Source organism: Lynx rufus, unplaced genomic scaffold (assembly GCF_022079265.1).
Source record: "Lynx rufus isolate CCGP_SWC_20201006 ecotype Redwood Valley unplaced genomic scaffold, mLynRuf1.p SCAF_7, whole genome shotgun sequence".
Classification (NCBI taxonomy): domain Eukaryota; kingdom Metazoa; phylum Chordata; class Mammalia; order Carnivora; family Felidae; genus Lynx; species Lynx rufus.
The window spans coordinates 115,936,626-115,962,766 of NW_025814889.1; the positions used below are offsets into that span (position 1 = coordinate 115,936,626).

Sequence of the window (26,141 nt, forward strand, 5' to 3'; positions counted from 1 at the left end):
ACTGACCGCTATGGACACTGGGAACAGGTGGGGCCTAGGGTCCTCTGGACAAGTGGACTGGATGACACAGGATTTTCTGTACTTTCAAAGGCCACGAGGGTTCACCGTGGCCAATGCGTGTACTTCCCCTCCCCAAGTCCTGCTACATCCTTGCTGCTAACAGGACTCAGGGAAAAAATGCAACCACAAGCAACAGTGAAGCTCGACTGTGATAGAGACTTAAGAGAGAGACAGAGACTTAAAATCCCTTTTCTTCTGGATCATTAATTATGTCAAATGCTCAATAACCAGAGGCTGGCCATGCTGGGCTAGTCAGGTGGGTAGAAGATCTGGTGTGATTAAGGCAGTGAGCGACGTGGGGAGAGCTCTGAAACAGATTCACATTCGCTAAGGATGGGGACTGAGCCGGCAAGTACTACCGTGTGAAGGGAACTGTAGTTATTTACAACGCACAGCCCAGGCCTGGTCACCTCTAGTCAGCACAACCCCGTTCATTTGAAAATTTGGTAGGATGCACAGTTTTCTTTAAAACATAAATCTGAAAGAACCTGAAGACAGGAACCCGCGGCTTCATCTGGGTATTATGATCCTTTCTATGGCACACAGAATATGGTCCCAGTTTTTACAAAATATCGCAAGAAGAGTCACGGCGAAGAAAGTGCCGAGAATGTGGAAGCGGCTCTTCATCATGGGCGAGACAAACTTGGCAATGGTAGACACACACACTAGGATGACAGTCATGAAGGCCAGGATCACGTTTATGCACCTCCCCAGGAGCACTTTGGCATTCACGGTGTCTGTCTGCAGGACTTGCTGCTCTTGCTGGTGGAGCTCCAGCTTAGAAATGCGAGTCTGGCAGGATTCCAAGGCTTCCTGTGGGCAAGAGGGAGAGCAAGGGTCACACGCTGTCGGGACCATGGGCAACACGTGAGCACATGCTTGGACGTGCACGGAAGCTCCCTGGCTCAGGACACTCGATGCTGAGGCAGCTTCAAACAGCCAAGCTGACGGTGATGATGATGACAAAGAAGGGACACGAGAATCCCAAGGCTCATTTATTCTGTTATTCACGGACAGAAAGAACAACCATAAAATACCATAAACGGGGACTTACAGTTAAGTATTTTGAAATAAAGCACGTAAACTACTGGCATCCGTTGGTATCATCAGGACCAAACCAGAGGAGGGGTAGGCCACTGTGGGACAGGCGACTACCCCCAGCCATGGAGTAGGTGGTACCTGTTTCCACTGCTCAGTGGATGTATGCATCCACTTATATAGACTGTGGAGGATGAAGGGAGAAGGGATGGGGACAGGACTGACCACGGGCGACTCGGCTCTCACTTGCTCTCTGAATGCTGTTACTCAGGACACTATCCACTGCTGCACATCCTTCCCAGAGCTCGTTCTTTCTAAGGCTTCAATCGCTAAGACACAGAGGACCCCAAGTGTCTCTCTGGCCAAGTCATCTCCTCTGAGTTTGACTCATGTATCTACATGGCTCCTTGACATCCCCCTCTGAGCTTCTCAGAAGCACCTGGAATGCAACATGTCCAAGTGTGGATTCACATACCGCACCCTCTCCTGCACCTGCCATCAGTCCTGTTTCCCTTCTGGTGCTCCTTTCCTCGGAAAACAGCACCTGGCTCAGCCGGTTCCTCCCACCAGACACTCATTTCCGCTAATCCGTCCCCAGCCCTGTCGATGCAACCTACCGCATCTATCTTTAGGGGCCCATTTCTCTCCCCTCCCAGTCTCCACCCCCCTGCCCCACTCACCATGCTCTGGCCATGCTGGCTTTTTAAAGTTTGGAAAAGGAGCATGTTCGGGGCCTTTGTACATGTATATACTGTGCCTGAAACGTTTGGTTCCCCACTCCCTCCCCTCCTCACCGGTGGATCTCCCTCCCCTCTCAGGTCCCACCTGGGAAGCCGTCCCTGCCCCATGGGACGATGTGAAGTTTCCCCCAGCCCTCTCCCCCAACCAGAAGACCACAGCTGCACAAGAATTGGGACTAGGCCACCTGCTGTTACCCCAGCAAAGGGCCGGCCATGCAGCAGGGAGCAGACAGGCGCCAGGAAGGAGGCATGAGGCTCATGAGAGGGAACTGTGCCTCTTGGGAGAACAGGACCTGACTAGAGGTGGTACAACGAGCCCCTTTTTAGTTCACTAGCCTACTGTCTAACTCGTTTACCAACATGTGCTTGCTTGGTTACAACACAGCCATCTTGTCAGGTTTTAAACAACCATAACAGCTGTAACACTGATTCGCTTTTCTTCCGCTAATATACTCTATGGGCCAAAGAACAGAGTTCTCTGTTACTATAGTAACTTTCATGACATGGGTTACCAACAAACAGAGAAGGTAAAACTCCTTCAGATTTTCACATTCTAAAAAAGCGCTGGCCTCCTAAAAGAGCAGGCACGTGCCCCAGAGATCACGAATTCTTTTCAACTATTTGAGCTCACGGTCTCCTCTTTTTTAGACGCGGCAGGGAAAAGCAGACAGAACAAGACAAAAGACCAACATTTTTGGCAAATTCATTCATCTTTAATTGGGTACACACGTTACATATATAAACAGACTAATCCCAGAACTGAATTCCTTGGAACTGCTATCAAATTTTTTACCAAAAGAAAGATCCAAGAAAACTAAGTAGTGAGTTGCAAGGAATTTTAGTTACAGCACCCGCTAAGTGATGGCCCCGTGATTCTTAGCGCTTCTTTGGATCCAGTGTTTAACTTAACTGGGGACAGGGACAGAGAACTGACTGAATTATCCTTAAGCCTGTTTTAATTGGGAATTCTAATAAAACAAAACTCAATTTCTTAAAACAGTAAAACCCTTGCCTCCCTGTGGACAACAGCCACCCTCACCTGTAGCAGCTCTTCCCACTGTAGAACCCTGCCTGTACGAACAAAACAAACGCGAACTGAAGACGAACTTGAGGGGGCCCGATTGTGAAAAGCCCCGAGGAATAGGGCTCCTCACCAATATAACAGAAAACACGGCCGGCATTTATTTTTTTGACTGCCTGCTATGCGTCAGGAAGATTGAAGTACTTTATATATATTATCCATTTAATCCTCCTGACAGCCTTTTGAGGTGAAGCTCACTGATGAGATTTCCATTTTACAGATAAGGAAACTGAGGCCCAGGGAGCTAACTTATCCAGAGTCACACGGTAAGCGGTAGAGCCAGGATTCTCACTGTCTGAACAAAGAAGACTCTATAGTCACACACACAGATGTCCTCTTTGCATTTGTGAGCTGGAGACGAAACCAGAAAAATGTTCAAATGAACTACTCTATATAGTGAAGCTCGCTTTCTGAAGTCCCTCACTTTATCTTACTCGTTCATCTTTAAAGTATGTTTTTTTTTAAAAAAGAAAAGGAAAAAAGAACACTAACCCAAACTATCCCCTAAATAAGAAAACCACATATTTAGACATAATCCAGTGGCATCCCAGACATGTTCTAAAAACAGAATGTTTTAATAAAACTGACTGCACTGTTCGCCCTGCAACACTTACTAACATTTAAATGGGTCACATTCTTTAAACCAGTCAATGGTGATGCTAAGTCTCCTAACCCAGAGCAAGGGCAAAACCTCCCTAGTGTCTCCCACACCTCGGTCCTCAGAGGTAGAAGGTTTCCCACCAGCTCCGCCTGATGCTCTGGATCCCAGAAACATCCAAGTAGATGCCTGGGATTGGCATAGACTCACGCCTGCGACACAGAGAAGAACAAAACGTGGGCAGCTGAAACTCCAGCTCACACACTGTGGGGGAAAAAAAAATCTCCCTTTATATGTTTCAGTTCTCTCCCTCATAAAGTATGGCTGGAGAAAACCACCACTGCCTACAAAGACAAGTCGTAAAAATGGAGCTGAGCACTACTTGGAGAGTGTGCTTTCTTGCTTTTTAATTATTATTTTTTTTTGTAAAGTTTATTTATTTTGAGAGAGAGAGAGAGAGAGAGAGAGAGAGAAAACAAGCATGAGTGGGGGAGGGGCAGAGAGAGAGAGGGAGACAGAGAATCTCAAGCAGGCTCTTTCCTGTCTGTGCAGAGCCCGACGTGGGGCTCGAACTCACAAACCGTGAGATCGTGACCTGAGCTGAAATGAAGAGTCGGATGCTTAACCGACTGACTCTTCATTTCAGCTCAGGTCACGATCTCACGGTTTGTGAGTTCGAGCCCCGTGTCGGACTCTGCACAGACAGGAAAGAGCCTGCTTGAGATTCTCTGTCTCCCTCTCTCTCTGTCCCTCTCTCCCTTTCTCTTTCAAAAATAAATAAACTTTGAAAAAAGAAAAAAAGAAGATCAATAGGAATGTAAATTGCTGCAGCCACTATGGAAAACAATATAGAAATTCCTTAAAAAATGAAACCTAGAACTCCCTATGATCCAGCAATTCCACTTTTGAGTATATACCCGAAAGAAATGAAACCAGTTTCTAGAAGAGAACCCCCATATTCACAGCAGCATTATTTATAACAGCCAAGACACAGAATAACCTGAGTCCATCAACAGATGAATAAAGAAATGTGGTACACATATACACAATGGAATATTATGCAGCCATGTGTCACTTGTGGATGGACTCTGACGGCATGATGCTAAGTGAGGAGTCAGACGGAGGAAGACAAACAAGCTGTATGATCTCACTTATATGTGGAATTGAAAAAACAAACACTCATAGAAACAAAGAACAGATTGGTGGTTCCTAGAGGCAGGGGTGGAGGGTAGGGGAAATGGGTGAAAGTGGTCAAAAGGTCCAAACTTCTAGTTATAAGATGAGGATGTAATGTGTAACGCAGATGACTACAGTTAACAGTACTGTATTACGTATTCGAAAGCTGTTAAGAAAGTAGGTCTTAAAAATTCTCATCGCAAGAAAACAATGTGTTAATTATGTGAGGTGATGGATGTTAACTCAGGCGATCATTTTGCGTGCGCTTGCTCGCGCTCTCTCTGTATATAAATCATTATGTTGTACACTTTAATGCAAAGTTGTATGTCAATTATCTCAGTGAAAGTAGAAGAAAAGAAAGAGACCCTCTAGTAGCAGGGAAAAAAACGCACTCAGGAAGACTAGGGCTGTTTCACTACAGTGCTGCCATCACATTAATCCCGAGACGTGCTTTTGTTTACACTGACTCAGCAACCCCTTCCTTCCTTCCTTCCTTCCTTCCTTCCTTCCTTCCTTCCATCCATCCATCCATCCATCCAGATCTTACCGATCCCTGCCAAGTCCCACCCTTTCTGGACATTCATTCACGTTCATTATTCAAGGACTGTCCACAAAACCTCATCCAAGTCACTTAACCTCTCTGCCTTAGTCTCCACAGCTGAGAAATGGGGAAAATAGTAAGAACTGCCCGAAAGGGTTATTGTAAGGAGGAGCTGGAGAGAGAAGGGAGACATGGCAAGTGCTCTGCTAACGTATGGTATATGGTATGCACTCAAGTCCTTGAAATTCTTACAAATATCCAAGCTATTTTTAGTCTACAGATGAGCAAACATATCCAAGACTTGCTCAGGGTCACATAACTGGTAAATGGCTGACCTGGGACTAAAATCTAGTATCTGACTGCAAAATGACCAACCGTCCCACCAGTTCATAGCTTGTTGGGCACTGTGTGTCTGAATCCTGTGGCTTTTACTGTCTGGATCACATAATTTGGCCCCTGTTCACGTTTGCTTGAGCCGTTTGGCAGGTTACCCAATCCTGACTCCCCATCTAGTCAGTAAGCTTCCTGAAGGCAAGGTTTGCCTCATATTTAAAAAGTTTTGCAATTTTGGTAGGGGTGGTGGAGGGGGCGGGGAGGGAGGAGAGGTTATAGGCGATGGGCTTGGGTAGATAATAAATATTTGTTAATCAAAATAACTACACAGAGACTAGCCTCTTTACTCAGTGACACCTAGAACACGAGCTAATGGGGTTAATAAGGTAGAGAATGTTTGTGCAGAGAAAACATTTTGCTGCACGTGCCAGGAATCCTGTCGGGTTTATGGGATAATGCATTTAGAGTTCGTTGAATGACTTAAAGGCTGGGAAGAGCCCACGTTGAGTGCCTGACGGCGAAGGGAATGGTACCTGGATGTCCCGTGAGCGCTCATAGGCCTGGTAGGCCACCTTCTCCTCGATGCTGGCCAGCTCCTGCTTCAGGTTGGCTGTCTCGTGCTGATGCAGATCCGTCAGGTCATGCAGCTGGTCTTCCAGTCGCTCGTACCTTTGCAAAGACAGGAGCTGATTCTGAGTGTGACACTTCAAAGGTCTCCTGGTTTTCATTCCCCAGAAGACTATGCTTCCAAAAGAATACGTCCAGCTACAGGGAACATGCTTTTGGCTAACCGTGAATTCCAGCTAAAAGCACTGGTCTCTGTCACATTACCTTCTGCGTCCTCACTCCTGAGGTTTCACACACACCTAAGTTGGCTTCCCCACCTCATCAGACAAGCTAAGAAATGGGGAAAATAGTAAGAATTGCCCAAAAGGGCTGCTGTAAGGAGGAGTTGCGGTGACGACACAACAGGCCTGATGCACTCACCAGTGCCGGTCAACGGACAGGGAGGGCTGTCTGGGGTCCGGCTCAAGACAAGGACCTGCTGGTGTCCCCCCCACCCCCTTCTGCCTGCACAGCGCCTTCTGGTTCACAGGCATGGCTCTCAAGCCCAGAGAGCCCGTAAGGAAAGAACCAACTTCTACACTAGAGTTAACTCCATTTCCCAAGGCATACTCTGATTCTGAAAACATGCTTCAATTCTTGGAACTTAGTGCTGATAAAAACATTAAACTCATTAGAAATTATAGGGAGCCTGGGTGGCTCAGTCAGTTAAGCAGCCAACTTGTCATGATCTCAGGTCATGATCTCATGGTTTGTGAGTTCAAGCCTGGCGTTGGGCTCTGTGCTCCCTGCATGGAGCCTACTTCAGATCTTCTGTCTCCCTTTTTCTGGCCCCTCCCCCACTCAGGCACTCCCTCTCCCTCTCTCTCTCTCTCAAAAATAAGTAAACTTAAAAAAAAACATTTTTAAAGAAAGAAATTATAAATGACTTACAAGTGGCATTTCCAAAAGTCCAAATCTTAAGTAACGGAAGAACAAAGATTGTCATTCCCACCTCCCATTTCCCTCAAAGAAGAGGGATTTGTCTTATATTTGAAAACTTAGAATGTTTATTTGAAAACAGGAAGCACTATTTGGGTAATGCATTAGCCTGCAATGACTTCTATCAATGTCAGCGTTAGATGCTTATATAGGTCACCTGACAGAATCATATGAGAGAGAGACAGAGGGAGGGAGACAGATTATATGTCAATTATACCTCAAGAAAAAAAGTGAGATCAAAAAGTAATTTCATGCAGGGGTTCCTGGGTGGCTCAGTCGGTTTAATGTCCGACTTTGGCTGAGGTCATGATCTCACAGTTCGTGAGATTGAGCCCCATTTCGGGCTCTGTGCTGACAGCTCAGAGCCTGGAGCCTGCTTCAGATTCTGTGTCTCCCTCTCTCTCTGCCCCTCCCCCACACGCTCGCTCATGCTCTCTCTCTCTCTCTCAAAAATAAATACACTTAAAAAAAAGTAATTTAATGAAGATTTAATAATTATTCTCAGATAGGACTTCATAGGTACCCAATGTTGGCATAAAAGCCTTTTAAAGATCTCTTACAGCAAACAATACAGTCAGAGGCTAACCCTTGGACAATCACAAACATAACTACACGACAAATGAGGAAACTACCCTAAATTTATATAAGTAGGTATTTGTGAGTTGGAATAAAATTTGGATCTAAAGAGTAGTATATCCCGAACTATTCAGATGGAATTGAAGTATTTTCTGGAAAACCTGTGACTCAAAAATAGTTATGTGAGAAAGACACTAGAGTCAAAGATGTATGCTGAAAGTTTTAAAAAATGGTTTCATAGAATATAAGAGCTGAAAAAAGCCACATTTACAAATTAATACATTTAAAACCATTTTGAGATATAAAGTATGTAAGTTAAATTTAAAGTTTAACCTTACAATATGTAACGGGCTTTTAATATTTTTTTAATTTTTAAAATTTTTATTTATTTTTGAGAGAAAGAGAGACAGCATGTGAGCTGGGCAGGGGCAGAGAAAGAGAGACACAGAATCCGAAGCAGGCTCTGGGCTCTGAACTGTCAGCACAGAGCCTGATGCAGGGCTTAAACTCACGAACCACCAGATCAGGACCTGAGCCAAACTTGACGCTTAACTGACTGAGCCACCCAGGTGTCCCATGGGCATTTAACTTTTTCTCTACATTTTTATAAGTTAACATGTTCGTTTTGACTAAAAACAAAAAACAAAACAAACAACCACAATTTTCAGGGCGCCTGGGTGGCTCAGTTGATAGCAAGCATGTGATTCTTGATCTCAGGGTTGTGGGTTCAAGCCCCACACTAGTACAGAGATTACTTAAAATCTTAAAAAAACAAAACAAAACAAAACAAAAACTTTGGGGAATCTTTTTACTGAGAAATAGTAGAAAATCACTTCTTATTAATATTTTTATTAATTAGTTATAGGCACATAAAATCTAGCCTATAAATACCTTTTAGAAGTAGCTAATATAGGGGTGCCTGGGCGGCGCAGTCAGTTAGGCATTGGACTCTTGATCTCGGCTCAGGCGATGATCTCATAGTTCGTGGGTTCGAGCCCTGCATGGAGCTCTGCACTGACAGCGTGGAGCCTGCTTGGGATTCTGTCTCTCCTTCTCTCTGTCCCTCCCCCACTTGTGCATGTGCTCTCTCTCTCAAAATAAATAAACTTTAAAAAGATGAGCTAATATAAAAAAATAAAATTAGCTAATATAACCCACAAGATTTGAATTTATACTTTACTCTTAAGATTTCTTTTGAAAACTCTTTATTTATGGTGAAAAGTTTAGTGAGCAAAATATCGTACATAAAAAAAATGTACACTATATAAAAACTTGAAGATTAATGTGCCAAAGAAAATCTACCTTGTTGAACAATGCAGTGATTTCTTTTTAAAATGGTTATTTATTATTTTTGAGAGAGACAGAAACAGAGAGCATACGCGTGCAGGGGAGGGGCAGAAAGAGAGGTAGACAGAGGATCCGAAGTGGGTTCTGCGCTGACCTGATGTGGGCTCAAACTCACAAACCGTGAAATTATGACCTGAGCCGAAGTAGGACGCTTAGCTAACTGAGTCACCCAGGTTCCCCAACCATACAATGGGTCATTTACTTGACAGTTATCATGGAGGAAAATAAAATACAGACCTATGAATTAGTGTAACAAAACTTTATGACAGAAGTCTACTGGAGCTTAAGAAGGAACTCCATGTGCACATGAGCTACAGACTATATAGCGACATTTTAACAGACTCACACAACTCTCTCTGAAGTATCAACCTGTACGTCACAAACTATAAAGTTTAGAATCACGAAGTATGGAAAACACTACTGATTTTAAATGTTTTTTTGATCCACATCCATATTCATGGAAAACACAACCACGAGCGTGTCACTTCCAAGCAATCTCTCTGCACTTAGTAGGTCATGCTTCTAGAAGAATTCCAAGAGAACATTCTGACATACCTGTATCTTTCCTCTTGCAGCGTCTGAGAAATAAAACCGTATTCTCTCTTAAACTGCACCTTCAGCGCCTCGATGTCCTCGGCCAGCTGTGCCTGGGTGTCCTTGATCTCCCTCAGCTCCTCCAGGATCATGGTGAGCTTGCCCTGGCTGTCCAGCGTGCCGGCTCCGCTGGCCCCGAAGGACTGGTTCCCGTTACTGTCGGCGGAGCCCGACGTGCCACTCGAACACTCGTCATCGCTGCCGTACTTGGGTTTGTTCACAATGGTGGCGCTGCCCCCATAGGCCCGCGGACTCCCTTCAGGCCTAAATTCCTCCAGGGAATTTTTTAAGTGAGCGATGTTATCGGCGCTGCCAAACTTATTCCGGATCAGGTTGGCAAACTCCCTGGACTTATTGAAGACGAACACGGGCGGGGTGAGGGACACGCCCGGCATGCCCGATTTACCGCACTCCGTGCCGTGGGGAGCAGTTCGAGACTTCGCATGGGCATCTTTCAGGGAGTGCGGCACGTCCTTCAGGTTGTCTTTGGCAATGTCCTTTGCGCTTCTGGAGGCTCCATTCTGCTCGATCTCCCTGAGCTTTCTATGATACTGTTCTAACTTCTTCTGAAGCTGGGCAATAGAGTGAGCAGACTTCTGATTCTTCTTCTCAAAGACTTGCTTGATGCGGCCCGCCTGCTGCTTGTCTGCGCTGTTGACTAGTTTCAGATACTCTGCAACATTGCCGTCGCGGGACGTCTGCTCGATTTTGATCTGCTCTGTCACCTTCAGAATTTTTTGTTTCAGGCTGTCCGCACTGAGTTTGACCTTGTGGAAGTCCAGGATGCCATCCGGTACGTCAAAGTTGAGGTTGGTGTCGGACCCCCCTCGGCGAATGTTCAGGGGCAGGCTTAGGGTGTTCATGTCATGTCGCTCTACCTGAAAGACACAGGGAGGAAGCACTTGAAGACTTGAAGGCAAAGGCACAGTTACTGTGATAGAATCTGTGCACACACTACAGACATACTTCAGGTCCCAGATCTTTAAACTGCAAGTATTCCTAAGATAAAAACTCCCTACTATTCTCCCAGTTGAACAGAGGACAGCCCAACTCCTTCCTGCATCCATGTGTACTATGAGATTCAGGTTTCCCAGGGCTTCCAATGTTTTGTCTGATTACATGTAATTGTCAGTTGCCAGGGTGGAAAATGCACAATGGGACAAGGTTACCCTCAGTCCTAGTTTCCCCAAATGCCCAGGTAACTAGGGTGCCTGCCATGCTCCACGCATGGTGAATTTCGACACTGTGGGAAATGCATCCAGTTCAGACCTCAATCACTTAAGAAGAAGAATGAGGGAAAAGTTCCAGCAGGTACATTCATCATCAACACAAGAAATTATTTTCTTACTGGAATCATTAAGCAGATGTGATGGGATAATATGATGCAAGATTAATTTTACTGAGTAACAGGACAGTGTGTACAGGTGGAAATAACCCAACCACAACGGAAGTGATTACAAAAAAAAAGAACAGCAAGTGATAATACGCTGTGAAATGGCTTTCTCACTCAAGGGCCACCTGGGGAAGAAGTGCAAAGTATCACTGAGCACCACAGGTTTGTGCCGGGAAAGGGAAAGGGAAAGGGAAAGGGAAAGGGAAAGGGAAAGGGAAAGGGAAAGGGCAAAGGACAAAGGGAAAGGGAAAGGGAAAGGGAAAGGGAAAGGGAAAGGGAAAGACGAAGGGAGCCTGGATGCCAGGTACCATGGATATGTGTCTTGTTTGATCCTCCCATGCCAAGTAAAGACTATGTTAAACCCATGTATGTACAAACTGAGACATCAAGAGCCAGGATTTGAATTCAAGTCACCCTTATGGGGTTCTCTGTGTCAGGACACTCTACCAAGGTGTCCCCAAAGGACTAAAAACAAGCCTTTGCAGAGTCTGAACACAACCTCGAAAGATTTGTAACCTCTAAACTGAAGCATCTGATTTGTCAAGTTAACTACCTCTTGATTAGAATAATCCCTTGATACAGAGTCTCACTGGAAACCAAATGGGAGACAATATTCAGCACAAGTTATTTTTTTTTAAGGAACAGTAGGCAGAAATAGCAAAGTATTAATAAGATATTAACACACCTCACCCTGCCTAAGTGACCCAGACTCGAATGTGTTCATTTCCAACAATGAAGTATTAACACTCTGTCCCATGCACAATCCTGCCCAGTGCTTTCTCCCAGAGAAGGGAGCCCAATGGCATAGTGGGACACAATCCCAGGCTGGTGAGTCAGTCCTCCTACACAACTTACAAAAGTTTGTTAACATTATTTCTTGGCCCCTCTCTTCCAACACACAATTTTGCTATGAATAAGAGACACTGGGTGTTTTATCTGGCAGAAGAGTGTCACATAGGAAAGGCTGGAAGTAAATAAATGCCAAGTCACTTGTAAGACTAGAAAAAAGGAGAAAGGAATTCTGACGTCACCTGATCAAGACAGACGGGTGGGCGTAGGGAATAAAGAAGGTTTGGGATAATCATCTTCAAGTCCTAGAGAAGACGAGAGGGAGCTCAAGGAAATTCTGTATCTATGGCTCACTAGTGAACCCAAACAGGAATGGGTTCAAATGACATTAACAGAGAATGCACTAAATCTAGAAAATGTTTATCTGGGGCAGACAGGGTAATCTGTGGTAACCACACAATCAGGAGCCTACAAATTTGTATCACTGCAGGGATTCACTGATCTGATCATGCTTTTCTACTTCTCAGAAACTTTCTTTGGCTCCCCAAAGCCTCCCAAATTGAATAATACAACCCAGCCACTATAAGGCCCTAGCTTACCTTTCAGGCCTCACCTTGCACCTAATGGATGACATTCATCTCAAGTGAACCTTACAACCCAAAGTTCCCAGAATGGAGGGGAATGTCCTATGGATTTTCTCATATGAATGATATTCACAATGCCTGCCACCCATCCACTTCTGGTTATCAAAATCCCACATATTCCAGGGGCGCCTGGGTGGCTCAGTCAGTTAAGCCGCTGACTTTGTCTCAGGTCACAAGCTCATGGTCTGTGAGTTCAAGCCCCGCGTAGGGCTCTGCACTGATAGCTCGGAGCCTGGAGCCTGCAGCCTGCTTTGATTCTCATTCTCTGTCTCTCTCTCTCTCTCTCTCTCTCTCTCTCTCTGCCCCTTCTCCACTTGTGCTCTCTCTCAAAAATAGATAAACTTAAAAAATTTTTTTTAAATCCCACATATTCTTGAAGCTCCACTTAAAATCCCACTTATTCCACGAAGCTTTCCCTAGTCCATCAGAAAGCTGCCTGTTCTTTCTGTGGTCCTCCATGGTGCTTTCACGGTGCCACGTGACTCATCCTGGCATCACTCATCTATGGATTTTAACCCCTCCCCCCCCCAATCCCGGTTACAGGCTCCTTTAGGGAAGAGACTTGTCATACCTACACCCGGTCTGTAGTGCTAGCACTGTCCCTATTCACAGGAGACTATCGATAATGTTTGCCGAACTCAGATGACATCATTCTTTATTCCAGGAGAGTCACTCCGAAATCACTTAAGTTATATTTTAATAGAATCAAGACAGTGACCTTGGATGTTCTTCCCATACAGACCTGAAAATTTCAGGCAGAGATGTTTCCCCACAGCTGGGTAGTAAGTTCTATACCATTTCAAACAGGTTCAACCAAATGAAAACTTTTCTGGGGCACCTGTATGGTTCAGCAGTTGAGCGTCTGACCCTTGGTTTCAGCTCAGGTCATGATCTCACAGTTCATGGGACTGAACCCTGAACCTGGGAGTTCTCTCTCTCTCTGCCCTCTCCCCCACTCGTGCTCTCTCCCAAATTAAAAGAAAAAAAAAATGGAGATTTTTCTGAGAATCAACGTGCAGCAACACAACACAAATACAAATAAGGATTTTTTTTTTTTTTTTTTAAAGTAGGCTCTAGGCCCAGTGAGTGTGGAGCCCAACACAGGGCTTGAACTCACAACCCTAAGATCAAGACCTGAGCCGCGATAAAAAATGAGATGCTTGACTGACCAAACCACTCAGGCACCCCACAAATAAGGACTTTTAAACTTTAAATGAAGTATAACTTACATACAGAAAAGAACACATTTAATAATAAAACTCAATACTCAATGAACTGTCACAAACTAGACATACTGTATAACCGTGACCTAGTAAAAAACAGTAACAACAACAACAACCAGAACCGAAGCTCCCCGTGCCCCCTTCCATCACAAGTACATCACCCCCATCTCTAGGGGTAACCGTGAGCCTCACCTCTAAAGGCATGCATTAGTTTTGACCAATCATCATGCACTCTTGTCTTTTTTGCTCCACTTTGTCTGGGACACTCTGAAGACCTCGCTTTTGCCCTCTGGAGCTCGAAGATCAGATTAAGTTATTTTTAAAAATTCACTGAAACCTGCTTGGCTCTGGAGAAGTCCACCAAGTTGGAAGATGCGGAGGCTTTTATACCTTACCTTCCCAAATGCAATAGTAAATCAGCTCCCGTTCTTCCTTTAATCCTCAGCCCCACGGCAGCTGGCCAGCCAACGCTGGTGTTGCAATGCAACGGCCTCCTCCCTTACAGACTGCTGGGCCAGGACAGCCTCGAACACCCAGGAGCGTTTGCACACAGAGAGCTGGCTGACTTCTGGCTCACTTTAAAACTGTAACAATGCTTGGCATGTCCTCGACGGTCCACGCTGGGGAAAGCAACAGCATTCAGAGCTCAAATCATTCTACCTCACTGCTTGTCAGCAAATCTCAGGTGAAAATGTCTGATGAGGGTAGAAGGTTGAAACTATTGTTGGGTCACACCTTTTTATAGCCTTTTATAGCCCTCGCTCTGCAGGGTAATGAAGGGCGAGGTGTACACATCGTTACCAGATGCCCATGCATTCCCTAAACCCAAAGTGAAATTTCACATACGTGCTGGGGAGAAAGCTGTGGGCGTCCCCCACGTCATCCGGAGCCAGCCCCGCGGGCAAGTGCACGGTGCAGCTGTCTCAGGGCGGGACCCAGGGCGGACAAAGGTTCACGGATCACCCGGAGTCAGCGTGCACGTGAACTGTGCGGATCAGGAGATGCATGTTCCAGTTTCGGCACTGACAGTAACTAGTTACGTCGTTAGCTAAATCAGGTCACGTCTGTGGGCTTCAACTTCCTCATCTATAAAGAGATGGAACCATACAAGTCGCAGCTAACACTGCAAATTCCATGACCTTTAATCCTAGTTATCTTTACTGTGAGACAGTATTATGGAATAGTGAAGACCCTGGGCTCCAGAGACAGACTGCTTTTGCTTTCTGTCTAGGCACCACTTTTACGAGCTGTGTGGCTTTGGGAAAATGATTTAGCCTCTCTGTGCCTCAGTGACCTCTTCTGTAAAATGGAGATAATCTTTCTTCAAAGAGTTGTGAATGAATGAATGAGATAATACACATAAAGTGCTTAAAGAGTTCCTGGCACAGAGAATGGTTTCAAAAAAGGTTTGCTACTGTTGTCATTCCAATTTCATTTAAAAATGTACCTCCATGTAAAAACTGAAAGGAAACAAGCTCCAAACAATGGTTATTTTTGCATGGCGGGGTTAAGAGGAGTCATTCTTGTTTTTATGTTTCCATATTTTCCAATTCAAAAAAAAAAAAAAAAAAAGAACATGAAATACCATTTTGGCAGAATAGATGCTATTTTTAAAAATGACTGCTAGCCCCTTTCAGTTCTCTTAGAATGACTTGGCTATTATTAGTTTACGTGAAAGGCAGACCACCGACATCCTAGTGAAAAGCCATCGCTAATAATGTTTTCCTTCCGGCAGCGGCAACATTTCCACGGTCACCTCAATGTTCTGGAACAAAGGCTACAGAAAAGCCTAAGCCCTGGACTAACATCAAAAACCGACACTGAGTCACCTCTGCCAACCATCCAAGGCTCCGATACAACGTAAGCGAGCTCACCTCGCTCACTGGGAAGCCAGGCACAGCACAAAGTAATACAGTGGCTGCGGGAACACACTGTTCCTGCTTCCAAAGAGGGCTCTCTTCGTGACATTTCGTATCTACCCCCTAAAAGCTCCAGAGGAAAACGAACAAAAGGGAAGGACAGTCAATGCAGGGGCACACCACCCGAACCCCACCCAAGAGAAGTGGAAAAGGGAACACAGTTGGGGGGGATGGGTTGGGGAGTGTGGGGGGGTTTGGGGAGTGGGGAGGGGGTTGGGGAGTGGGGGGGGCGGGCCTGTGGATGCCTGGAGGGCGCGGACCGAGGCATGAGTCCCCGGAGGCTCTGGGGGTCACGGAATGGCCCGAACAAGCAGAGGCACAGAGAGATCAGAACGAAGAGGGGATGACAACTGCCTGCCTAGACCCGAGGCCGGATACAATGGACCTTCTGCGTTAAGAAAAACTGCCTGGGGAAAAAAAGAAAAGAAAAGAAAAGCTGCTTGAGCTCAGTCACACTAGGAAAGAGTCAGTCCTTGAAACCGGCGGCCATTTCCTAGGCAACAGGTATTCCCCAGCGCACACGAGCGTGCTCTCACAGACAGGCCCACAAAGGCACTCACAGGTCTCTGTGGCCCAGGGTCCAGGCCCACACGGCTGACATTCTGTACCCTTACGCATTTTAGCCGGAATCTAATTTCAGGTCCAGAGGCAAGGCTGCTCCTGTGGCATGCCAATCAGAATGTGCTAGGCTTTGCTGTGGCAACAATGCCAAAATCTCAGTGGCTTTAAAAAAAAAAAAAAGAAAGAAAGAAAGAAAAAGAAAGGAAGGAAGAAAGGAAAGGTTCATTCTTGCTCATGCTAACAAGACTGCTGGGCATCAGCTAAGGGACCCCAGCTGTGAGGGAGCCTCCACCTTCTGCAGTGTTGCTGGTGGCCATGGCAGGGGACTTGGGGAATCGTTCACTGGAGCCTAAAGACTTCCATCAGAAGAGGCACTTATGGCTTCATCCGCTCACTGTACCGGGCCTAGCTAACTTCAAGGGGGCTACAGGACGGGGAAAGACAATCCCACCACATGCCCGGGAGGAAAAATGTCACGTTAGGGACACGTGTGGCATCTCATTTGTTAAAAATTCTGAGATAGGTTCTACCGTTACTATTTTACGAATGAGAAAACCAGGCACAGAGAAGTTAGATAAAGTTGCCTACAGGCACACAACTAGTGAACAGCAGAGTGGGGACTGAAATCCAGGCAGTCTGTCTCCAGGGCCTGCCTCCCTAACAATGACAGGGTACTTTTACTATGAGTCAGGCATTGTACTAAATACTTTTTTTAGCATTCATATATTCTATACACTAACCCTCTTTCATGAGAAAAGCCAGGCTGATAAATAGATTTCTTGAGGTCCTCCACAGATAATGAATAGCTTAGCTGGGGCTACACTCTGACATACGAAACAGGTAAGACTTTGCAGGACCTAAGCTCAGCCACCAATAGTGTGAGAACCTGCTCTGCAGTGGCCCTACCGGGGGCACCAGGACTTGTGTGGACGCCCTGGGTCTGGTTAAGACTGCTCTGTCAGCACGCTTACCCTCCCTCAGTCTGAACTTGAAAAATTCGTCCAGGTTGCTGCCTAACCACAGCGCTCATGTTGCTGGCTGAAACCACACCAATCTCAGGTTTGATACGGCCTGTGACACTCTTCTTCACCCGTGCTTTAAAATAGGCACAGTGGTGCAGGCAAAGTAATTCTGAGGACAAAAAAAAAAAGCCTCTTGCTTTTACTGAAATCACATGCAGCATTTACAATCACTAAGGGAAGAAAGAGAAGGAGAGAAACAGATGGTTAAAATCAGAGAAGTGAGATAAGAGACCCCTGGAGAAGAAGCCAGCCACGTCTAAGGGCCTAACAACTGAGGGGTTCAGCTCTGGACGCATGTGGGGAAGGCGCTCAGTAGATAAGTCACAGATCTGCCTGGAGAAAAGGGAAGACACTCGTCCCTCTGCTGGGTGATAGAGCAGAGAAAACAAGGGACTGCCTGGCATGGCCCTGTAGGGGTACCTTTTTTACGTTTTACCAAAAAATGCGAGCTTTTTATCACTTTGCTGCTAGTAATGCATACGGCACGACTAAGCCACCTTCCATCTTGCTTTGTGGTAACTTGACGTGCACTTGCAAAATGTCTCCCCACTCAGTGAACCCAGGGAAGCCAACCAAAGCCCTGAACCCCAGCACCAAACGCTTGGTTCTCTTGCTAACTGAGCTAACCTGCACTGGAGAAGTAATTCTGAAAGCTTGTTAAGCAGCCTCATAATGAGATACTAACACATTCATGTTGATACCTACACAAAGCAGTCGATACCTGTATTTTAGAAGAATGCCACTTTCCCTCCCTCTACATGCTAGAAATGAAAAACCTTAGGGAGGCTTGGGTGGCTCAGTCAGTGGAGGTTCTCTTAATTCCAGCTCAGGGCATGTTCTCACAGTTCATGAGTTCAAGCCCCACCACGTTGGGCTCTGCGCTGACGGTGCAGAGCCTGTGTGGGAGTCTCTCTCTCCCTCTCTCTCTGCCCCTTCCCTGCTCTTGCTCTCTCTCAAAAATAAACATTAAAAGAAAAATGAAAAATCTTAAAGATCTTCACATAGTATCCCAAAGATATTTTATTAGTAAAGTGACTTCATAAAATGTTTGTTCTAATTCGCTTAGACAAGGAACACACTTCCTTTTGTAGCTCAAGTCTGACAATAGTACACTGAACTTTTAAAGAAGTTCATGGTGTACAGAACAGGAACTGAATCACTAGTTTCACCGTAAAGGTTTTATTTCCCCTGCCTCTTCCTCTCTTAGCATCATGGACCACAGAAATTCGACAGCATCAGAAGTTTTTAATCCTTGCCTGCAGGTAAAGTTCACCCACCTCATTACTCCGGGATTAAGGATCGTTTGGAACAGGGGACAGACTATGTGTACCTTTGCTGGCCCAATCCTTTATCCCAACACTGCGAATTAACAGATGCAGGAGATTAGACAAAGTGTTTACGGTTCTCAAAAACAAATTCTTCAAGCATCTTCAAGCACTTATGAACACTTGACACTGTAATTAGAAATAATTATCTTCTCATTAAGCCTCTACCAGGCAACAGTGGTAACCTACTTTGAATTACATGCACTAGAAAATATAGATGTCTTCAAAATAGCTTAGAACTCACTTTCAATTAATACAAACTAAACTCTTACAAAATTAGTCTGACCTGATAAAAATTTACTAGATGCCGTGTAATCTACAGAAGAATTAAATCAGAGGGGGAGAAGAAGCTAGAAGGGACAGGCTAGGGTAACGAAAAGCAAGCAAGGTACATTTAATACCAACCGCAGGTAAAGGACAGCCATGGTCCCCTGGGGAGGAGACTGGAGAGGCATGTGAAGCAACACCAAAAGAGGGCTATTTCTTTTTCTTTTTTAATATTATTTTTGGGAGAGCACAAGTGGGGGAGGGGCAAAGAGAGGGGGACAGAGGATCCGAAGTGGGCTCTGTGCTGACAGCAGTGAGCCTGATGTGGGGCTGGAACTTCTAAAATGCGAGATCATGACCTGAGTTGAAGTCAGATGCTCAACCAACTGAGCCACCTGGTGCCCCCAAAAGAAGGCTATTTCTAAGAGAAAGAGTCTCTGGGCATCCTATCTATCTTGCCTCAAAAACAGGCAAGTCTGGGAAAGGGAAATGAACACCTAACACCTGCCCCCCATCTCTACAGGTCGGGCACGAAGAACTTGGCCTTCTTGAAGGAAGGGCTCACAGTTCCTTCTGGTGGGGAGATATGGGATGGGGAGTTCTAAAGGGGAAGCAGGAAACCCCAATTTTAGGACTAAATGCAGAATGAACATCATTGTGGCTTTTAGTTCCTACACTTAGAAGAAACTTGGGGTGTGTGAGAACCTCTGGGTGCTGAACTAACCACTTCCAGGGTTCTGGAGTCCTTCCTACCATGGGAGTTACTCCCCCACCGGTTTCTGGCAGTGGGAGGGTCAGTAAAACCCTGGCAGGAAAGGGACTGAGCACTTGCCTTGAGGACTAGGGGAGAGGTAGAAATACCACATTATACACCAAGAGAACCACCTCGGGAATCGAAGCAGGAGAGACAGCTCTGAAGGAGGAGAAAAATGGGTCTCCAAGGCCCTTAGCCAGTGAGCAGGGTTCTTGGGAGGAACGTGTGCTTAACCTAAGTTTCTGAATGATGACCACACAAAGCCAGCACTGTCCTGCAGTCTTTCAGCATCTCCAATCCGAACGAAGTCTTTGAGGATTTCTTAGTGCCCTCTCAGAGGCACATGACAACAGCTAACTTCACCTGAGGGGCACTGATCTGCAACAGAAGTCAGACTGTCGGCACTGGAAGAATCTTCGTAGATCTCATTTGGCTTAATGCCCGTTTTAAAAAGCAATAGTTTCAATACGAACCCAAGTAACTTTTCATTTCAGTCCACATTCTGTTCATGAGAGGTACTCTTCACAGGAAAAGTAATTTTCCCTACAAGGGGAAGTAATTTGTCCACTGAAGTATAGCTTCTTAGCTAAATACATAAAGTAAATATAATAGTCAATATGATAGGGGTGTCCTATTCTCCCTTTTTGCTGGGAAGTTCAGCCCAAATGAATAACTGTTAGACCTGGTGATTAGCATTCCCCTCCTTTTTAATTTTCAATTTTATTTTTGGATATTACTGCTACTCTATTTCCCATGCTTTATCACACCCTCTTAGGATAAAGAGGTAAATGTGCCTCAATCTACAGATGTTAGGTAGGTCACCCTGCCTGGCGGTGAGCACCATACTCTTGCTCCCATATGTAACAGGGGGAATATGGTCAAACACATCCAGCTCATAAGCTGACACAGCTCCTTCTGTCCCCCATTCCCAGGGCACCTGGAGAAAGCCACACTGAAGATTACAACTTGGCTTGTGTCCTTTGAAAAGTTGCTTAGTAAGACTGAGCCAGGAAACAGAACTTGATACTTGGGTCCCAAAGCACATTCCCAAAGCAAACCTAAGCCTCCTTATTAAGTTTTTCTCTGCAGGTCAGGATTTAATTTGGTTTTGGTACTATAAAAAATATTGCATGCGTACTGGATAATTAGTACAGAATTTTGTTATAAATAGAACACAACTAGTCATCAGATAGGGCTTAGAAATAACATAAAACTGATCCTTACTAGTTTATTTCCCTTTTGCAATATGGAGCTTATTTCCTTTAAGCAATTTTATTTTTCCTAATGTAAGCCAGGAGTATTATCACCAACTAACAATTAGAAATAAAAATCTCCCTTAGTTCTACCAAAATAATAAATAGCACCATATTCAAGGAAAAAAATTTTCATGTCCATGAAAAGAACAATCAACATTTTAGTATTTATTTTTCATATGGAAGTTACGTTAGGCTTCAAAGGAGGCCAAGCAATGTAAAAAAAACTCTGCCTTGGGCCAAATAAAACCATCTTTTTAAAAGACAAACCAATCAAGTCCTGTTCCTTCTGAAAATCTTTAAAATTCCCTAGACTAAGGGTGCCTGGCTGGCTCAGTCAGTCGAGCATGTGACTCCTGATCTCAGGGTTGTGAATTTAAGCCCCACATTGGGTGTGAAGACTATTTAAAAAAAAAAATTGATAATAAAAAAAATTCCCTGAGGCACCCGGGTGGCTCAGTAGGTTAAGCTTCCCACTCTTGGTTTCGGTTCAGGTCACGATCTCATGGTTCATGAACTCGAGCCCCACATTGGGCTCTGTGCTGACAATGCAGAGTCTGCTTGGGATTCTCTCCCTCCCTCTCTGCATCTCCTGCGCATGCGCTCTCTCTCAGAATAAACTTAAAAAAAATTGTTAAAAAAGAAACTAATACGTGAAATCCTCAGCAAAGAATTTAGAACTCTCTTGATCAGGGTCCTCTTTTGGCCATATTCCAGGAGACTTGCCCATAATGATATTTTGAGCGCATCTATGCAAGAGGCACCACAGTAAGGCTGGAGCTTTGTATACACTCTCATTTCATCCCCACAGCCCCATGAAGTGGGTATCAATAGCTATGCTTTACAGATTTGGAATGGGAAGGCATGAAATAGGTTGTGGTTATAGCTAATAAGCACAGAACCAGGATTTGTACCAAAGCCTGTAAGCTTTCAACCTTCATCTTATTCCATTAACCCAACAAGCCTCTGAATGCTTCACGCACTTTCCTATTTCTGTGTGTTAAGTACCTCCTAGCTCCTCACCCTAGCATGGCCTTGCATGCCTCCACCCCAATTTACCTTTCCAGGACCAGTTCAAACACTGTCTCTTCCACAAAGCTACCCCTACCCCCACGCTCTGCTAGAACAGACGGCTTCCTTTGTGCTCTCCCCAAAATTTGCATTTACCCCTTGAACAGTGTTTATCCTACTAGGCATCTAAGTATTTATATAACATTGGATCCCCCTCCCCACCCCCCCCATACTGAAGCCTCAAAGCTCAAAGGGACGCAATGTCTGATAAGCCACGTGTGCCCTGCCCCACATTCCTTCTTCAATAGGACCTTAGTCTCTTGCTCAATCAATGGTAGACAAACAGCCAACTGGGGCAGCCAGCTGTCCCTCCTGTTTACATTCTCTTGGTTGCTGGCCAGGAGGGAATCAAGGAGAACCCGTAGCCAAGAGGTTATTCAGGGTTGTATTCCAGACAGACTGGACTGCAGACGGTTAATGCCTCTCGATTCAAGCAGAAGATCAAAAATTCAGGAAACTGACGTGTCTCATGGCTTTCTGTTGCTCCAAACAACACAGGTGACCAACTAACACATGACCCACAATGTACAGAATACACAGGCGTACACCCTTCCTCCCTCAGTGACCTTCTCCCTGCCGGCATCATCCTAACTGTTGCTGAGAATCCACATGCTTGCTCCTTCTTTCACACCATGTTTTAATTCAATACGCTATTTGTGATGGCATAAGGATGCAGTCTTAGAATTGCAATAAATGAAAACCTTTTTTTGAAATAACATATCTACTGTGCCAGCAACATTATCAGGTGTAGTTCCCTGTCCCTTAGGAAAACATAATTCAATAGAACGTGAACACAAAAATAAAGAAGTCCTCTTATCCTCCAGAGTCTAAGGAGACAATGACTTGTTTTAAAGGACAAAAGGAAAGGGGTGCCTGGGTGACTCAGTCAGCTGAGCACCTGACTCTCGATTTCAGTTCAGGTCATGATCTCACAGTTTGTGGGTTTGAGCCCTGCTTCGGGCAGGCTTGGGATTCTCTGTTTCCCTCTCTCTCTTGCTCACTTTCTCTCTCTCTCTCTCTCAAAATAAATAAATAAATAAACATTAAAAAAAAATAATAAAGGACAAAAGGAAGGGCTCCTGGGTGGCTCAGTCAGTTGAGTGACTCTTGATTTTGGCTCAGGTCACGATTCCAGGGACATGGGATCAAGCCCCAAGTTGGGTTCCACACTGAGCACAAAGCCTGATTGAGATTTTCTCTCTCTCTCTCTGCCCCTCCCCTCCTCAGGTGCACTTCTCTCTCTCTCAAAAATAAATAACTACACATAAAAAAGAAAATAAAGGACACAAGCAGGCCTCAAGAAGAATGGTTCAAGAGAGGACAGGATCTTGGCAAAATGGTACAAGTTGATTTTAAAAAGAGATGCTACTGGTTAAAGATTTAAGCATCATATAATTTTCCACTTGCTTCACATACATTATTTTATTTTTCCTTTCAAGAATATGAGATGAGAATAATTACTTTACAGATGGAAAAAGCAAGCGACTTGTCTGAAGTCACAAAGCCAATAAGTGGGAGACCCGTGATTCCGGCTGGCTGAGGTCTGCGCTCTAACATTCCCACCTTTCACTGAGAGTCCTGCTGCCTTATGCCAGACCCTTTACTAGACACAAACATGTTTCCCACACCCCTCCAACTCTAAATTTTCGTTCACTTAAAGCACTGTGTATCCATTAAATATTGCAAAGTGGAAAATACGTACCGGAGAGAAACCAGGAGACCAAATACTAACAAACAGCTTTAGGCAGTTCTCGGTGCCACAAGGCAATTACTGGAGATGTTGCCAATTTAACAGTAATGAGTTAGAGAAGAAACTAGCTTAGATCCCAAGATATCTTGAATACAAAATGTAGCCTGCTTCTGTTTTAACCACCGCTACTGACTCTCCACGCCAGTGAAACATGCCAGTTTGTACAGAAAGCCCCTCCTCTGAGTACAGCCCTAGGAGGCAGATAATAATCAGAGGCTCTGCTACGGGGATGAAGCATAGAAGAGGCTTCTTTCTCCCACAGCCACAGCAGTTTAAAAGCACTGAAGATTTATATTTCAGATACAGGACAGTCCTCTAGGAACACACTGCTTTGTAATCTGGAAAAAAGGAAACTACAAAAAAATAAATTGAACTGTGGATTGTGATTTTTAAGATAAACACTATACCATGACCTTTCTTGGAACCCATGTCTATATTTGGGGTGACGATATTTCCAGAGGGAACAGCCTTCCAGGGCTCACTCACACCTGCAGCAACCAGCCAGCTGAGATTCACAAGAAAGCCCCAATTCCAAAGCCATCTGTCCTAAACAAAGGTTAATGGTATTATGGTGGTAGCATATGTTCATGGTTAAAAGCAGATACAGGGCCAGACTGTGTAGGTTCAAATCCTAGCTCTGTCACATTAAATGTATCATTGTAGGTGATGATGATAGGTGCTCATTCTCTCTATGCCTCGGTTTCCTCATCTGTAAAGTGGGGACAGCAGTACCTACTTCACGGGGTGACTGTAACCTTGAGATGAATTAATATTCGTGAAGTGCTTGCAACAGGGCCTCATACAGAGTTAAATGCTCTAAGTATAGGCTATCGCTTATCAAACCCAACATACCCAGACAGGTGGGAACTTGGGAAAAGTCCAGAGCCAAGAACAAAGATGCTGCTGTCACCACGATTACGCTCTTCCCAGAGAAGCTGGTAACTCCCTCCCCACTCCACATCATGGAATCTGCTTATGTGTGCATATGCATCTTGCAGTGGAGACAGGATGGGGAAAGCCAGGCAGAATCTCAAAGCACACAGGAGGTCCCTTCAGAATCAAGTTCCAATGAATCTGAACTGAACTGTAAAGAGAATTTTTCAAAAGATGCCCATTCACCCAAAAGCAGAACACTAAGTATCTGAGTGATCCAACTTTTGAAAAGGTACAAGACCTCAAATGACTAAAATTTAAAATCTCAATATCTGATCCTTAGTTTTTTTTTCAGTATCATTAGTCTTCTATGTCGCTACTTAAGTGAAACTAGGACTCTAAATTAAGGCCCTAAAGAGACATTATCTAACATTTCCCTAAGTCTTTAAGCAAAACAAGGAAAAATTGTGTTAGAAAAACCTATCTAATTATTGTAACTTGCTACTTCCTGTAAAAAAATAAAAATAAAAAAGCCTCCCAAACTAATTCTTGAGAGTATTATGTCATGGAAGCTTGTTTTTACAGATGATGCGTGGGGTTTTTTTGAACTGGGTGATCGTTAACTCCATAACCGTATCTATCAATGGCATCATTCGCTAATTTTGCCCAGGTTCTCTCCACCCCTGACTCAAGCTGTCACCAAATCCTGTTATCTCTTTGTCCAAGAATCTCTCCCTAGACTGACCCTTCCTCGCTCTCCCCAGATCCACCCACTGAATCCAGACCCTCACTTCCTATTTCATCTACACAAAGGGCAAGAGTTTAAATGGGTTTCACTGTGTTCAGTGTTTCATTTCCTCAGTGCAGCCACGGAGGGTCATTATACTCATCTTCTTCGCATTATAACGCTGTCAAAACATACAACGGCTCTTCCTCTCATAAAGGAATTGGGTTCTTCCTCCTGCCGGTACTTAATCCCTGAGTAATTTTTCCCACTCCAACTTGCCTAGGTCTGTCTTCCTCCTACCACCTCCCTGACAGACTCCAGGGCTACGGTGCATTGAATACATTTCTGCACTTTCTTTCCACCCCAATACTTACGTCATTCCTTCTGGGCACACCCATTCCAAGATCTCGGTCTTACCCATATCCTACCATCCTTCAAGATTTCCTCTATGAGGCCTTTCCAAAACTCCTGCCCAAGTTACTTCTGCTCCTCCCGGATCCATTCTGGCCCTTGTTAACACTACTTATTTTATTCTCCTTACTAGATCTTTACGTTGCTGCAAGTATTCACTTTTTTAGATTCCGTACAACAGCACAGAACTCAGCAGTATCACTGACTAGCAAATACTTATTTAAGCGGCCAGCTTCTTTATGCTATAAAGCGGTATATTCCAAATTCTGAATGAGACCCACAGTAAGAAATATGTATTTACCAATATATACATACACATGTGTGCATGTATACATGTATGTAACTTTTATGAAATAATACTTGTATTTACTACATGCAATCTAACTTTATAAGCATATTTTTAAAAACAGCTCATTTTTTGGACCACTGCATATTAGGAAATTATAATTAATTTTAATTTAAGGGTATGTTAATTTTATTATGTAGAGAATGTCGCTGGTTTTGTATACATGTCAGAAGCCAAGTACCTT

The 26,141-nt window shown here is 44.6% G+C and overlaps 1 protein-coding gene across 1 annotated transcript in view; it reads right to left on the reverse strand.

The window, feature by feature from the left end:
• Positions 1 to 224: 224 nt before the first annotated feature.
• The window catches only part of TMCC3 (transmembrane and coiled-coil domain family 3), a 74,566-nt gene continuing 48,649 nt past the window's right edge, over positions 225 to 26,141 (reverse strand). The window contains exons 2-4 of the mRNA XM_047066651.1: positions 9,591 to 10,507; positions 6,101 to 6,236; positions 225 to 873 (exon numbers count right to left, since the gene is read on the reverse strand). Coding sequence (XP_046922607.1) covers positions 571 to 873; positions 6,101 to 6,236; positions 9,591 to 10,507 — 1,356 coding nt within the window. The 3' untranslated portion in view covers positions 225 to 570. The remainder of the gene's footprint in view (positions 874 to 6,100; positions 6,237 to 9,590; positions 10,508 to 26,141) is intronic.